This window comes from Drosophila miranda, chromosome 4 (assembly GCF_003369915.1).
Source record: "Drosophila miranda strain MSH22 chromosome 4, D.miranda_PacBio2.1, whole genome shotgun sequence".
Lineage (NCBI taxonomy): Eukaryota > Metazoa > Arthropoda > Insecta > Diptera > Drosophilidae > Drosophila > Drosophila miranda.
In genome coordinates this window covers 31,582,611-31,597,221 of record NC_046677.1, presented here as the reverse complement: position 1 = coordinate 31,597,221, position 14,611 = coordinate 31,582,611, and the positions used below count along the sequence as shown (strand labels likewise).

Below are 14,611 nucleotides of genomic sequence, written 5' to 3'. Positions count from 1 at the left end.
CTTTCTACATTGTAAATCAGATACGCAAGAATTTCGACTTACATTCCTGGTTTATCTTCGACCTTATCGATGGCACACTTTGTCCAGACTTGAGATCAACTTGATTACAAGATAATTACGCTGGTACGAGCAGTAATTGTTCGATAAAAATACTAAAGTGCTGAAGATACTCCATTTAGGGGTCTTTCCGTTCCATAGAACTTTCCTTGTACACATTCTGGCATTTGTGTACTGGGATTTTTCCATCTTTTGCTTATTGAAAAGTGACAAACTTCAATAATTGCTCGCCCCAACAATTAACCACACGCACATGCAACAAATGTACATCGGATCGGATACCATCCAGCACGATCCAAGCAATACGACACTATTCTGAGATGATCTTCAAAATTGTTTTCTACTTTTTAGCATTGTCATTTCCAATTGAGTCAGCGAACCATACCATATCATGCTACGCGAATCGAAACTCTGCAATTGAAATGTTTGCTCAAATAAATATCTGAAAATTCAGAACATCAACCCAAAAATATAAATATACGGTTGTCTGAGGCTCCCTCGGGTCCCGTCCCATTCCCCGCCCCCCCTGGCACACGCTACTACATATATCCAAAATCTAGCTCAAACTGGCTTCATCGTCCATGACCGAAAATGTTACCAGCTTGAACTGGTAACCGGACGGACAGAAAACATAGCACTCAATATTTAACTCGCATACAAAATATTTTGCGTTATATACTCGTACAGCAAATTAATTGAAGCGGCCAGAAAGTCTTTTATATTTGATGTCCATTAAATGGGATGCGATGGGGCGCCAAAATAAAATGATACAAATATTCATACGGTAATTCCCTAGCGTACCCTACAGTACTCAAGTTTTTGATATTTTAGGCAAAGACTGGAATGGATACGGCTAAAAGACAGATTCTTATCCACAAAATGCCTTGGAAAACTAATATATCTATAGGTCAGATTTTGATCGGATACCATTTTGACTAAATATAAATATGACAACTTTTCTTATATATATTCAAACAAAAAATAAAAGAGTATTAATAGCTTCGACCTGGCAAATGTAAACTCGATTTGTCAAGCAAACAGCCAAGACCTTTGAATCAATGTACGAGCAGCTCATATCAAAAAGAACGCAACATATTACAGGCAGTTAAATGTGAATTTTTATCTCGGGAAAGGAAAGAGTCGCAATAGAACAGGACACAAGTCAAAGCACTGAGAAAGTAGTGGAATGTTACTATCAATCATAATATATGCCTGATGAATATTCATCATTTAAATTGAATATCTCTTTGGCTGACACATGGAAGTAATAGTTTTATCAAAACCCATCTTTATCATAGGGATCTTCATGTTGTAAACTAAAAATATCTCGATTGTGTGATTACTGTCCAGATAAGATATGATTTATCTGCCAACACATGATTCTAACTTAGATACTCTCCATATTCCTGATGTACTCATGCACTGGCTTATCCCAAGGTAATTTTCTCGCCAGTTTAGTGGTTTCGAGATCTGTAGCCTGTATACATTACGATTCCAATCCGTAGTAGCCACAAAAACGATCGAAACGGTTTGAGTCGCTAACAAGTTTCGCTCTCAACAATAAATCAATCAAACGAAATCATACTGATTGATCGACGCCGGTTAAGGCGAGAACAATTTTAATAAAAATACGTAAGTAAATACTTAAATAATTAAAATAGTTGCCACAAACGAAAAACGAATTGTGGCGGCAAGGAAATTGCCATACCAATTGACATTTCGAGGGTCATCGAAGCCGAGAGATATACAAAAACTGAGACCACAAATTGGAGTGTGGAATGGAGTGTAGTGGATTGGCTTGCTGTGAAGTGGGAGCTGGAGTTGGAGCTGGAGGGGGTATTGAGCGTTGAGTGCTCTCGCTTGAGACGAAGGCTGACCACCACCAATGGGTCATGGGGTTACGTTGGTTCTGGGTTTTTTCTTCTGTTGCCCGCTTAATACTACGGCCATATTTGCGTCCGCCATAAAATAAAAAAACTAAACAACTGGGCGAGGAGCGGCGAGCACAGCTAGCTATCTTAAATATGTCTTTTACAATGGTACTAACCATAATATCGGCTCTAATCTTTATAGCCGACAGAGACTTTACAATGCTAGAGTGAACAAAAAAATACAATGACTTTTGTACCAAAGCCTTCGGCTTGAGATAAGATTGGCAAAGAGGCCAGATGGGAATCTCCACACCAACTGGGGACATACCATTCTGTTCCTGCAAATCGGAGGCATAAAGCTCAGCATGTGACTTTTTCGACTTGAAATACAATAAGTCAAGTCCCATTGATACTCGATTTATAGGCGGGAGTCAGTCCCACTCTGAAGTCGGGTCTGCGATCGTATGTATGTGTCATCGACAAGGTGTTTTTAATAACTTAATTGCCAAATTGGCTTGTAATGAACACCACGAGTCGTGTGCGCCGCTTTATGATTTGGCTTTAATAGTGGGCGAAAGTGCGGCACAGCCATATCCAAGGGAATTTCGAGTATTTTTAAAAACTTCATTATTCCCCCCAATTTGGGGGCCGGCATTCTACAGCCATATACTAGATGTATATACATTTAGTGTAAATGTGTAATATAAATGCAAGTATTTTAATTGTCGTCAGAACTCATTTAAAGTGTGAAAAGTTGTAAGAACTTTTAGCACGCAAACACGTCTCAGCTGCCGGGTTGCGAGTGATCTGCGGGGCAGAAGCTGAACCTGGAACTGGAGGCAAGCCTTTAACACGTGATTCTGTTATTTATAAACAATATTTAACCTGCTAATTTGTGCAAAACGGAAGTGAATTCGGTAATTCCAATTGGGAAAGGTTCGCCAGATCGTTTTGGGGCACTCTCTTGGGGCCTGGCCTGCCCAAAAAACCAGTTGCTACTGTATGTACGAGTAGTATACATATAAGATGATTAAATATAAAACTACTCACAAATGTGAGAAAAATACCTACAGACAATGGCCCACCTTGACCTTTCGACCGCAGCTACAAGTGTCGCTATGTGGATGCTTTGGAGTTCTTTCAAATGCCGACAGTGCAAACAGTACAATTATTAACAGAACCCCGAAGGCGGTACTGTATAGATCTGGATGGCGTATTGATAAGATTAGGTTTTGGAGGAAACCAGAGAGATTTCGGGCAGAGGAGCGTGGGAATTGCTGCACGAAAAGTAAACAGAGGAAGTAGACCACAACTTTGTATTATTTCAAAGTAATATTTTGAAACTAAATTTTATTATTATTATTATTATATAAAGCTAATAAATAGTTAAAACTAGGTATTAACAAGGTGTGGGGCTATAGCTACTGAGGCCTTAAGCTCGCTATGGTATAATTATACACTTGAGTATGTATGAATTTATATACGTATATACGTATGTACATATATACGTGAAACTAATTACTTTTAGTTTTTTGTATGCATAAATTCTTCAAAAATTTTTTGCTGTCATTGTCATGGTATTCCTATGATATGCGTCTGCATTAGACAGGCACGTGCGTCTATTGTTTTCGACAAACCACGAAATCTCCCAAGAATGGATTTCGATTGTCTTCAATTTCAGAACGATCTCATTTTGTGCTCCACAGTCTAGTCACGTGTGGCTATTGTGTGGAAAAGCTGCAAGCAGCTGACCTGACCCACCAAATCTAAAGCAAATTACAATCATTTTTGGTGGTATAAATATTTACTTTGTTGTTTACCATGTGAATGTTTGTGAAATTTGTTTTTTGATAGCTTGAATTCAGATAACGATGGCGATTATTTTCGGCCAGCAACTGTTTTTCTCTTACATACACCGGCGCCCTCTATTCTACACGAATATGAGAAATCATGTGCCGAGAATTCGAGCAGCTTTGTTCCTCAACATGGCGCGGACTGAGCAACATTTTGCATACCCTGTGGAAATTGATATTATAGAGTTATAGAATCATAGATACATATTACATATTACATATTACAAGACCCTAACCATATGCATGAAAATGTCTAAAACATATCAATTTGGAGATAATTTCTTTATTAATTACGTTTTAAACCAATTGGGAGCTTGGAAAAACAGTATCTTCATATTAAATTGACAAAATAGGGTATACAAAACCCATTACTCCGGTTGACAAGCCACAAGTAAGAAATGACATTCCACTTATCTATTTCGCTAAAACCTTTTTTTACGCAAGATCCAAAAAAAACAAGTATTAAGAATAAGCCAGTTAAGTAGAAAATTGAGTCATCAATCGTATAAAACTAATTGGGCATGGCTAAATGTTCTATATAGCTAATAATATTGTACGAAACATCAAAATTGAGCAATATGCTTTCCAATCCTTGACGGAGAACGATTAACCTATTACAGGCCAAGGGATTATTTCAATTGTCCACCGAAAATGATGAAAATTTAATAATGTAGCGCAGTTCAGGTGGAAGATATCGTGTTTTTTTTTTTAAGTTCAGAAAAAAGATGGTATGAATCTACAAGAAGAATTTACAATCTCTAATATTTTCCGCCATTTACCTCAAGTAGTTGAACTATTTAAGTAGAGGGGGCCTAAGTGAGCTAAGTTCGGTTTTTCATCGCATATATTTTGGTATATTTCTGAGGGTCAGACCGTATACTTTATCGGATTTTCTTGTTTTCTTGCCACCACGTCTAGCTCACACATCTCGCAATTTATATACTTTTCATAGTTTTTTTCTAGTATTTTCCAGTATATTTTAAGACGCGTTATGGACTCACCCTCTTGTCTAATGCACCAATGTAGAAACCGTGTATAAATGCCACTTAGAGCCATGTTCCTGGCCACATCGAATACTAATTCGTGATCAGCATCGAATTTTTGAAACGTACACTTTTTCCCTTCAGGTGTCGCTACTACTATATCAAAATGTAGTTAATATGTAACAAATGTGTAGTTAGCGTGTAGTTACCGTGTAATTAAATTAATTTAGTGGAATTTGTTGTTGACCGGTTTTGTTTAAACCTTATTATATAAATAATCCAATAATGATGAGAGCTTAAAATTAACCATCTTGTAGGAAATTGATGTAATAATCGGATCAATTTATGAGTTTAGACCCTCAGGACTTAGCTAGCGAGTTATATTCCACGGAATATCCAAAACGAGCAAAGTGATGCAACTTGAATACAAATAATTCGCCAGTATATTTACGGTATATTTTGAAATTTGTGACGTCGTCTCGTTAGGTGTAAATTGCGGTCCCAACGAAAATTGTTATGACAAAGATAAGAAAATCCAAACAAATCGGTGGATTATATATTTGAAAGCCCTCCCCTCCCAATTCGAGGACTGCACAGTCATAAAATGTGACTCTCAGTGCCGCCGCAGCACCAGCACACCGCATTTTAAGTGGTGGTGTAACAAAAGTGAGGCTCGGAAGCAGACCCAAAAACACAATAAAAAATGATGGGCGATAGCGAGAGTGAGCAGATATGGCAAGAAATCGGCATTGATCTGCAGCATGTGTGTGAGTCAGGCGATGGGAGCAGCGAGGGGCGCTATCAGGTCATATGCGACAAGTCGTGGCTGCAGGCGCTGGATAAGCACCGAAAGTTGACGAACTTCGGCAGCTGGCCGAAATTGGATCGACGAGCGCATCCCACAGGACAGCTGGAACACCCCTGGACCCGCATCCTGGTGCAGACATACCGCAAGCAGCCCCCACGTAGGGTATACCCCCTGCCGAGATCCTCAGGCGGCGGCGGGGATGGATATGCTCCAGACGCTCTGCCGATGTCCTATTCCCAGGCGGTGGCATTTGTAGCCAACAGCAACTTTAAGCAGCTGTGGGAGGAGGCATACAAGAAGTATAATGGGGCCCATGTCAAACTCTGCAGATCTGCAGCCACTTTGTCGTCTTCCAAGCCAATCACTGGACAGGGACAACTGCAGCCGCATGATATGGTGCTCAAGGAGCTTATTCAGCGTGTCTACCACTGCCCCGTGCTGCACTGTCAGGCGGATCGAGGAGAGGCAGTCTCTCCGACTGCCGCTGGAACGGATTTTACAACCAATTGTCACCCCAATATTCTGCCCGCCCTGGTGGCCATCGAGTCCTCCACGCACTTCAGTGTGTTCTTCTACCCACCAGCACTGAAGTGCAGCCTCTATGACTGCATCACCTACAGCCCGGCGCTGCTGGGCAAGGGCTACAACAAAACGCTGTTCATCATCTACCAAATCCTTCAGCTCTCCAAGCAGCTCCAGAGCCAGGGCTTCTTCCTGGGCGACCTTCGGCTGCAACACATTGTGTTGCGGGAGAATCTTTGGCTGCAGGTCCTGCCACGGCTGCAGTGCAATCTCCTAGAGGAGGACACAGCCGGTGCGGGCGCGGACATGTCGCCCCTCACACCGCTGACCACGCCCGAGCTGGGCGATCTGGCCGATCCGCCCCTGCACCTGCACTTACCCACGAGCAGTACCGTGTTCGACCTGAAGCTCGCCTACGATCCCGCCCACTTCAATCTGCGGGAGTACGCGGAGATGTGGTGCAGTGGCCAGCTGTCTAACTTTGATTACCTCACCATCCTAAACAATGCCTGTGGACGTAGCCTCACGAATGCCGCCCATCACCATATAATGCCCTGGGTCACAGACTTTGCCGGCCGCAATGGAGCCAACTGGCGGGATCTGTCCAGAAGTAAGTACCGGCTGAACAAGGGCGATGTTCACCTTGATCTCATGTATGCCCATGCTAGCCAGCATGGAGCTGTCGATGGCTTGGGTGGGGAACAAGTACCCCATCATGTCTCGGATTTTCTCTCCGAAATTACGTACTTTGTGTACATGGCCAGACGGACGCCACAATCCATACTCTGCGCCCATGTGCGACCCATTTGGGTGCCGGCAGAGTACCCGGTGTCCATACAGCGACTGCAGGAGTGGACCCCCGATGAATGCATACCGGAATTCTACTCGGATCCAATGATCTTCAAGAGCATACACGAGGATCTGCCGGACTTGGAGCTACCTGCATGGGCCACCTGTCCGGAGGACTTTATCTGCAAGCATCGCGAGGCCCTGGAGTCGCAGTATGTGAGCGAGCGTCTGCATCATTGGATTGACTTGAACTTTGGGTGAGTTTTGTGTCCCCTAGAGGTTTCTTTAAACTTGTTCTTTGCTTTGTCCAGCTACAAGTTGAGTGGAAAGGCGGCAGTCAAGTCGAAGAATGTCTGCCTTACTTTGGTGGACCAGCATCGGAATCTCAGCCAGCGCGGCATTGTGCAGCTGTTCACCCAGGCCCATCCGCCACGACGGTACGTCACGCCGTGGTTCAACAAGACCGCCCCGCGGATGAGTCAACTCTATGGCAGCCCCTCCAAGCGTCTGGCCAGGAGTACAGAGAACTTGAATGCGGATTTCAGTTCCTCCAACACTTCACTGCGCCCCAACAACGATTCGTCGAGCGGAGCCTCCGTCCACAGCAGTTCGGCCTCGGCCTCCGCCTCCAACTTTTATGCCATCACCAACTTTATAGACCTGCCCGATAACTACAATCCCACCCTGCTGCTGCAGAATCTGGAGACGCTGGAGGCCTTCTATGCCCGCACATTCCCACAGCAGAGGGCCTCTGCGAATCCTGAGGAAAAAATGATCAACAGCGATCTCATGTTCGAGCAGAACTCGGCGGATCATTCGTTCACGAATCAACTGTTTGCCGGCGCCGAGATCCACACCAAGTCCAAGAATCTCTTGCGGGAGAAGAAGAGCTCGCTGCTGCATCTGTTAGGTGTGCGCAGGGAACGCGAGCTGCAAGTCCTGGGCTGTCTCATTGTGGAGCTGTTTGCGATGCAACGTCTGCGGCCACTCCTTATGGGCAGCGGATTGACGGCGGCCTTTGAGGCTCGTCTGGCCGCCTGCCGCACCGTGGCCCAACTGCATCGCCAGGATCTGCCGAAACCAGTACGCCATGTGGTCCGACTGCTGCTGCAACTGGAATCGGATGAGGAAAAGGATCAAGGCCTGCCGCAGCCCCCCAGCCCGGCGCAGTTGGTGGAACCGATGTTCGCCAACCTGTTGCTGCCCTTCCCCAGCCACTACATAGCCGTCTATGCCCTGGTGAGATCTCTGCACGCATTCGAGCTAAATGCCATCCTACTGGAGCTGCACACACACTTCAGTTGCCAGGGTGGTAGGGAGTGTGCGCGCTACACGGAGATGGATCGCCAGCGAGTGCTGTTCGACCGGAAGATAGCCGAATGCAAGGTCATGTCATGCTGTGCCCATGTCCGGCGACTCCTAGAACCCGTGGCCTTTGCCTACGAGCAGTACACGCCCGTGGAGTTGCTTCTGCCCCACATTATTGATCTGCTTAGGGATGAGCGCACCTCTATTCTGACCGCGTGGAATCTCTTTGATTCGATTGCCCAGGCTCTGGGTGTGGCGCAGACCCAGCAGCATCTACTGCAGCCCCTGCTCAAGCTGTACGACGTGGATGGAACGAGTGTCCCCGATGATGGCACTTCCATTGGAGGGGCAGCCAATGGCGGACACCTGCGCTTCTCCTCCAGCAGCTCCTTCAAGTCGCGCAAGTCGGTGAAGCTCTACCACCACAGCTTCCTTCTCCGCTTGATTGTGCGTTTCGGCCTGCGCTGCTTCCTGCAGCACTTTATCGCTCCCCTAATCGAGGCGGTGGGCGGCTACAAGGAACCGGAGCAGGGCAACGGATATCACTACCACAGCGGCGGCAGTCGACGAACCAGCAAGAATCTTAACTTTGCCGCCGAGGAGGATGAGCGCCAGCCCCCGCCACCGCCAGCAGCGGAGGCAGAAGCCTCCAAGCCAGACATCGAAGAGCTCTTTACGTTCGAGGAGGATCAGGATAGAATATCCAGTCAGGAAAGCAAATCCATCGATTCGTTTGACATGCGCCCGGCCACCGCCACCAGTGCGGAGGAGGCGCGCGAGTCGGATGGTGGCGGATCACCCGACAAACAGGTCATTAACGAGCTCATCTACGGAGCCAAACTCTCGCCGGACAAACTCTCCCTACGAGAGGGTCAAACACCACCAATTCTGGCCCCCCCACCCGTCCTGGGACCGCGTTCTCCCACCATTGAAATACCCAATCCCACGATAGGGATTCGACGCAGCTTCCAGCTGAGCGCCATCGACTGCGACATTGGCTCGCGAAAGAGCGTGGACAGCTTCGAGATGATCACTCAGGCAGTTCAGCAGGAGGCAACACAGCCAGCAGCGGCAAGCGGAGGGGAGGCGGAGGGATCAGACTCCTTACAGGCTTCGGTTATATCGAGGATGTCCGAGGCGAAGGCCCTGCAGAACAATCGCATTAGCGAGATGAGTGCCGAGAGTCTAGTGTGGCTGTCGCATCGACTGGGTCCGGTGCTCACATCTCGGCACATAACCAGGAACCTATTGAAACTGCTCTCCCTGTGCTATGTGGGGCAGGAGAACCTCCTGCCGGAGTTGGATGATGATGGCCTTAGTTCTTCCCCTGAAGCGGCAAACCTGAACTTTTTTAGCATTGCCAATGCACGCGTTGTGGGGGATAGGAGTGCGGGCCGAGTACTGGAGTGCCTGATGTCCATAGCTGGTGAGTGTGCCACATTAAAGAATGTCATGTCATCTCTAGAAACAAGAGCCCTGCATGAGTCCAATCCACAGTACTCCAGCTATACTCAAGCCTCTTTAATGCTTTCCATCATTACGAATCCTTCCTTCAGTCAGATTCGGATCAGCCCGAATCACTAAAAAAGTAACGAGTAAGCTGAAACAAGAAGCGAATCGATTCGGTTGCCTGTTCATGCAGGGCTCCACTGAAACCCTCCTCACAATCACATATGCATGTATGTCTGTATCTTCCAGCTCTCTATGGGGAAAACTTTCTCCTGCTGCAGTATTTCCCGCACATCAGTGAGCTGATTGGCCTGTGCTCCAAGCGAATCACTGGCAGCCTGGAGGGGGCCATCATTAGTTCGCTACAGCTGCTCAAGTTCATGGTGCCCTGTCTGACGGATTCGAGTATAATGGAACATCTGCAGCACATACTGCTGGACGCCATCCTACTGCCCATTCTGCGGCTGCTTAGCTCCACCAATCTCCTGATGCCGAGCGGCTATCTGGGTCGTTCGCTGCTGGCACGGAAGTTCCTGGATGCCATCTACGCATTGAGTGTGCGCCTGGGATCGGATATGACGCGCGAACATCTCTGCCAGTCGCTGCTCTGCCCCTTCTTTCTTATATTCAACAAGGCTTTTGGTCTGCCCAACGAGTTCGGCTGCGACTTGGCACATCTGTCCCTGGTGGGCGGTGCTACTCAGCGGGAGCGTGCCCTGGAGGAGTTGAGGGATGTTTTTGGTCCGGAACTGGCGCACACCGCCTACCTGGCGTTCCTGCGCTTCCTGGGCGAAGCCATCATGCAGAGGACGCTCACCAATCTGGAGTTTGTGCTGACCCTGTGCCACGAGCACGAGCAACCAAGTGGCGGCGGCCAGAGAAAAACTAATCTGGCTTCCAGTGTGATACCCGGACAAGACGAGGACACCGTAGACACTTCCTGCGAGCTGGCTGCCAACAGTTTTGGCACCCAGATCGTTGGAAATCGCCTCCAGGTGGTCAGAAGTAGCATGGAACTCCTCGACATGGTGGCCTACAAGTTGGATCAGCTTCCCAGCAGTCGCCATCTCAAGGGCAACTGGTTGGCCTACTGGCGGCACGAGACAACACGCAGAGAGAAGGACAATCAGGCCCTGAACCTAAAGCAGATCCGCCTGCAATCGTTCGTCGGACACACAAATTCTGTGCGGGCCATCTACGCCATGGACAACGAGAACAGTTTCGTGTCTGCCTCCAAGGATAAGACGGTGAAGTTGTGGTCGCTGCGCAGCGAGGGAGACGGCAGGAAGACCACCGCCTGCCAGTTTACCTACTCGGCCCACAAGAAGTCCATACACTCGCTGAGCTTCCTGGAGTCGCTGCGCTTCGTGGTGTCCTGTGACTCGGGAGTGCATCTATGGGATCCGTTCATGGGACGACCTCTTGGAATCTTGGACGCTCCCCGACACAGCGCCGTGACCGTGGTCAAGTGCCTGCCCTCCCACTCCCCTCTGGTGATTGCGGGGACAGCCGAGTCCACGGTAAAGGTGATCGATGCTAGATCCATGGAGTACGTCAACGAGTGGCGCGTCTGTCACCCGGCCCTGCCCAATGCGACCGTTCGCTGCCTGGCCGTTGCTCCCTCGGGCAATTGGCTGGCCGCTGGCCTCTCTTCTGGCGGTATTGTGATGCTGGACACGAGAACCGGCATGGTTCTGAACTCCTGGCGACCCATGGAATGCGACCTGCTCCAGCTGACGGCGCCAAGTGATCAGTTTTTGGTCAGCTCCGCCCTGGATCATAGCCTGGCCGTGTGGCATGCTCTGGATGGGATCATGCACTATCAGCTCAAGTGAGTTTCATAAATATTATTGTAGCGAAATTTGCAACTAATCAGAGATATCTTTCCTATAGACCACCACCGGAACCCGCTCACTTTCTGCAGAGTGTGGGTCCTGCCCTGGTGTATGCCACCACCGGCAATCGTGTGGGTGTCTATGCAGATGTGGCCGACTCGCATGCCTTCAACACGATAACAAAACTCCGTTCGGAAACTTTCCGTGGCGTCCTCACCTCCCTGGCTGTGTTGCCATTGAATCGGGCCTTTCTCGCTGGCAACGAAAGCGGAAACATTGCCCTGCTCTGCTAGCCTCAGCGGAAGCAATGCTTGTACAATATTATGACATTATACTACACTATAAATATTTAGTTTACTCTCTCTATATACTCAATGGCACCAAATATTACTTTAACGCAAGACACGTTTCAATTTCCACTGACTGTCTATAGATGTTTGCTATAAACTGAAGGAATTTCCTACAATACGATATGTTTTAGAGTTCTCGCACAATTCAGTCAGTCGGTCAGTCTGGTCAGTGTAGGCTTTTGAGGCGTGTCCTTATAACATAAAGAAATTGTTCTAAAATTATCCAAATTATGAACATTCACGATTATAAAATGTGAGCATTCCAGATATGCCCTTGAGTACATACATATGTATGTACTCTCCATTAGTACGTACAAAACAATATATAAATATGTATTTAAAAATATTTATTTAAGCTGGAAAGAGGTAAAATGTATTTATATAGAAATATACCCAAATCTACTCGATTCGATATGTATGTAATTTTCAGCACCAACTTTCGATCTCCACTGACTGGAGGTCTGCCCTGAAACCAGTTTACGGGACGCGATCAGAATGATTTGCTCCCTCGATTTTAATGCCTTGCTTTTTTTCTTGATTTCCTTTTGCACATTGCCTTGGATTGGGCCAATGAACTGACGGGAGCAGCAGCAGCGGACGTTGCAACCGACGATGCCGAGATCTCTGAGGCTGTGTGGAGAAGCAGAGAGCGAGAGGGATAGAGGAGAGGGCCGTCTGGTAGTATGCGTAGAGGACGTATACTATATGGGAGATCGTCCGTTCGAACGCGTTGCATTTATTTTTGGGCGATGCCCCGACAACGATGTGGAGATGTGGGCATGCTGTCGCCTTTTTATGGCAACTTTTTTGCATTGGAATTTTTTTTGTTGCTGCTGTTGTTATTGTCGGCTGCAATTTCCGAGTTTCTGGAGTCAGGTCGTCGACGTATGCGTAAGACAATGATTCTGGGCGCTTGTTACAATGAGGATTTACAGAGGACAATAGTGCGTCTAACTCCAGCAGGGGCCCCCACTTCCACCCAGTTCGGGATTGGAGTGTGCTCCGCACTGCACTGGGATCCGATGCGATGCTTTGCTTAGGCTGTCACCTTGACTTTAAGGAGTCGAGTCGTCTTTATATCGCACTGTGGATGTAGTGCGTAAACTCTGAATGCGTGGAGGGGTGATGTGAGTATTCTCCACCGAATCAAACTAGTTGGACCTGTTGGAAATGTACGACAAATATACGTTGAATTTACTCGCATCTAAAAGGAAGTAAGTAACGGAGGCACCGGACCTAAAATAATGTGAGTTAAAATTTGTTAGATTTTTTTTTAATATTTTCTTTTTTGTTTAAATTGGTTTAAATCTTATCCAAATTGTAATTCTTTCCGCATTCGAAATTCTACTTTTTCTAATCAAATAACTGGGTTTCAGGCCTATTTTGTTAGGTTTTCTCCTTAATCTTCTTAAGAAACACTTAATTCCTTTTGAAACTCTCTACTTATTGTACATTATCATATTAAATTACCATTTACATCAAACGTCATTAGGGTTGATAATAGCCATCCGCTTTCATTCATAAACATTCACCAAACAAAATAAATAGCAACAGGTTGTTTTTAAAATTTCCTTTACATTTTTCCCGTTAAGGTTCTTCTTCTCCTCCTTGAATTCCTTTCCCCAATTCAGAATTCCCACAGTCTGACCTTCCCCAACATTCAAGCTCCTCATTGCAGCTGACAGACATACACTCATCAAAAGCCCACTGACGCTAACATCATGATCACGATGCGCGGTGAACGAATAACAAAAATGCCAGACACGACATGAAAATATGTGGGGAATTCGAAATTTCCGAGAATTGTATTGCATGAAATTTCACTTAGTTGCCCGAACAGGCAAGCAGCGTAAAAAGCAGACGGCATTGTTATGCTCGGAATGCTTGTCAGTTGTGAGCGCAATGGTTGTCCAGGGTTGTCAGAGTGCGGTTTTGGTGGCGGCCACCGGACTGCCGACGATCACAACAGGTGGTCTGACAACCCTAGCTTCCCAGCGCGCCCACCCCACGCTCCTCCCACACACACATGCAAGCATGCTGCCATTCCAAATATTTCGAAAAGAATGCGGTCCGTCCGTGTGTGGTGTGAGTTTTTTTTTACATTCAGCCGCTTAACATTCGCGACATGCCAGCGAGAGCGAGGGAGACGGCACGAGGAGCGTTGCCATAGCAAACACTTTTGAGGACCACAAAATGTTACCAACATACATCCGAAAAATCCAACCAGGCGATCAGAAAATGCAAATCGTGAACGCGCGAGAGAGCGGCTGAGTATAGAAGCCACCTTTCCATTCCCCTGATCCATCCATGGACCCTGGTCTGGTGTTGGCAATGTGGCAGCAGTGCAAACGCGCATGAAAATGTCTACAAAATGTTACCATACACTCGAAAAACCGGAATAGGCGAACAGGAAATGCAAATGCATCGAGACGATAGAGAGCCCCATGTTTATAAATTCAAGAGAGACAGTTTATGCCATCAATTTTATAACTCACACCCACAGCCGGGGGCGACGAGTCAATAAATTCTCGCCGGCCGCATACGTATTTTATAGTCGCACATTGCAGATCTGACATAATAACTAAGAGGCGCGCAGAATGCGTAGCTGCTGTACTGTTAGCGTTCAACCCACACACTGTTACCACTAAAGTCAAGCCAAAGCGAACGCGAACACCAACTCCCCAACTCCCCAGGTGCCCCAGGCCCCCAGGCCGCAGAACTCAGACCCCAACCAACACACCGTCATCATCTTCTCGAAAGGCCGCCATTGGTGTTTGTATTTGTAT

The 14,611-nt window shown here is 46.9% G+C and overlaps 1 protein-coding gene and 1 long non-coding RNA gene across 2 annotated transcripts; one reads left to right on the top strand and one right to left on the bottom strand.

Annotated features, from left to right (window-relative positions):
• Positions 1 to 3,288: 3,288 nt before the first annotated feature.
• LOC117188854 lies at positions 3,289 to 4,901 on the bottom strand. Its single transcript, XR_004472918.1, has 3 exons — positions 4,783 to 4,901; positions 3,749 to 3,944; positions 3,289 to 3,694 (listed from the first exon to the last, which is right to left on the bottom strand). It is a non-coding gene; the product is annotated as an uncharacterized LOC117188854 (long non-coding RNA).
• A 129-nt stretch (positions 4,902 to 5,030) lies between these two features.
• LOC108163132 (WD repeat-containing protein 81) lies at positions 5,031 to 12,232 on the top strand. Its single transcript, XM_017298246.2, has 4 exons — positions 5,031 to 7,140; positions 7,195 to 9,617; positions 9,890 to 11,471; positions 11,534 to 12,232. The coding sequence occupies exons 1-4, from the start codon at positions 5,468 to 5,470 to the stop codon at positions 11,766 to 11,768; spliced, it is 5,913 nt and encodes a 1,970-aa protein (XP_017153735.1). The 5' UTR covers positions 5,031 to 5,467; the 3' UTR covers positions 11,769 to 12,232.
• The last annotated feature ends 2,379 nt before the right edge of the window (positions 12,233 to 14,611 follow it).

Coding starts and splice junctions, on each gene's coding strand:
- LOC108163132 (XM_017298246.2), top strand. CDS start 5,468: ATGATGGGCGATAGCGAGAGTGAGCAGATATGGCAAGAAATCGGCATT. Junction 7,141..7,194: donor TGGATTGACTTGAACTTTGG/GTGAGTTTTGTG, acceptor TGCTTTGTCCAG/CTACAAGTTGAGTGGAAAGG. Junction 11,472..11,533: donor ATCATGCACTATCAGCTCAA/GTGAGTTTCATA, acceptor TCTTTCCTATAG/ACCACCACCGGAACCCGCTC.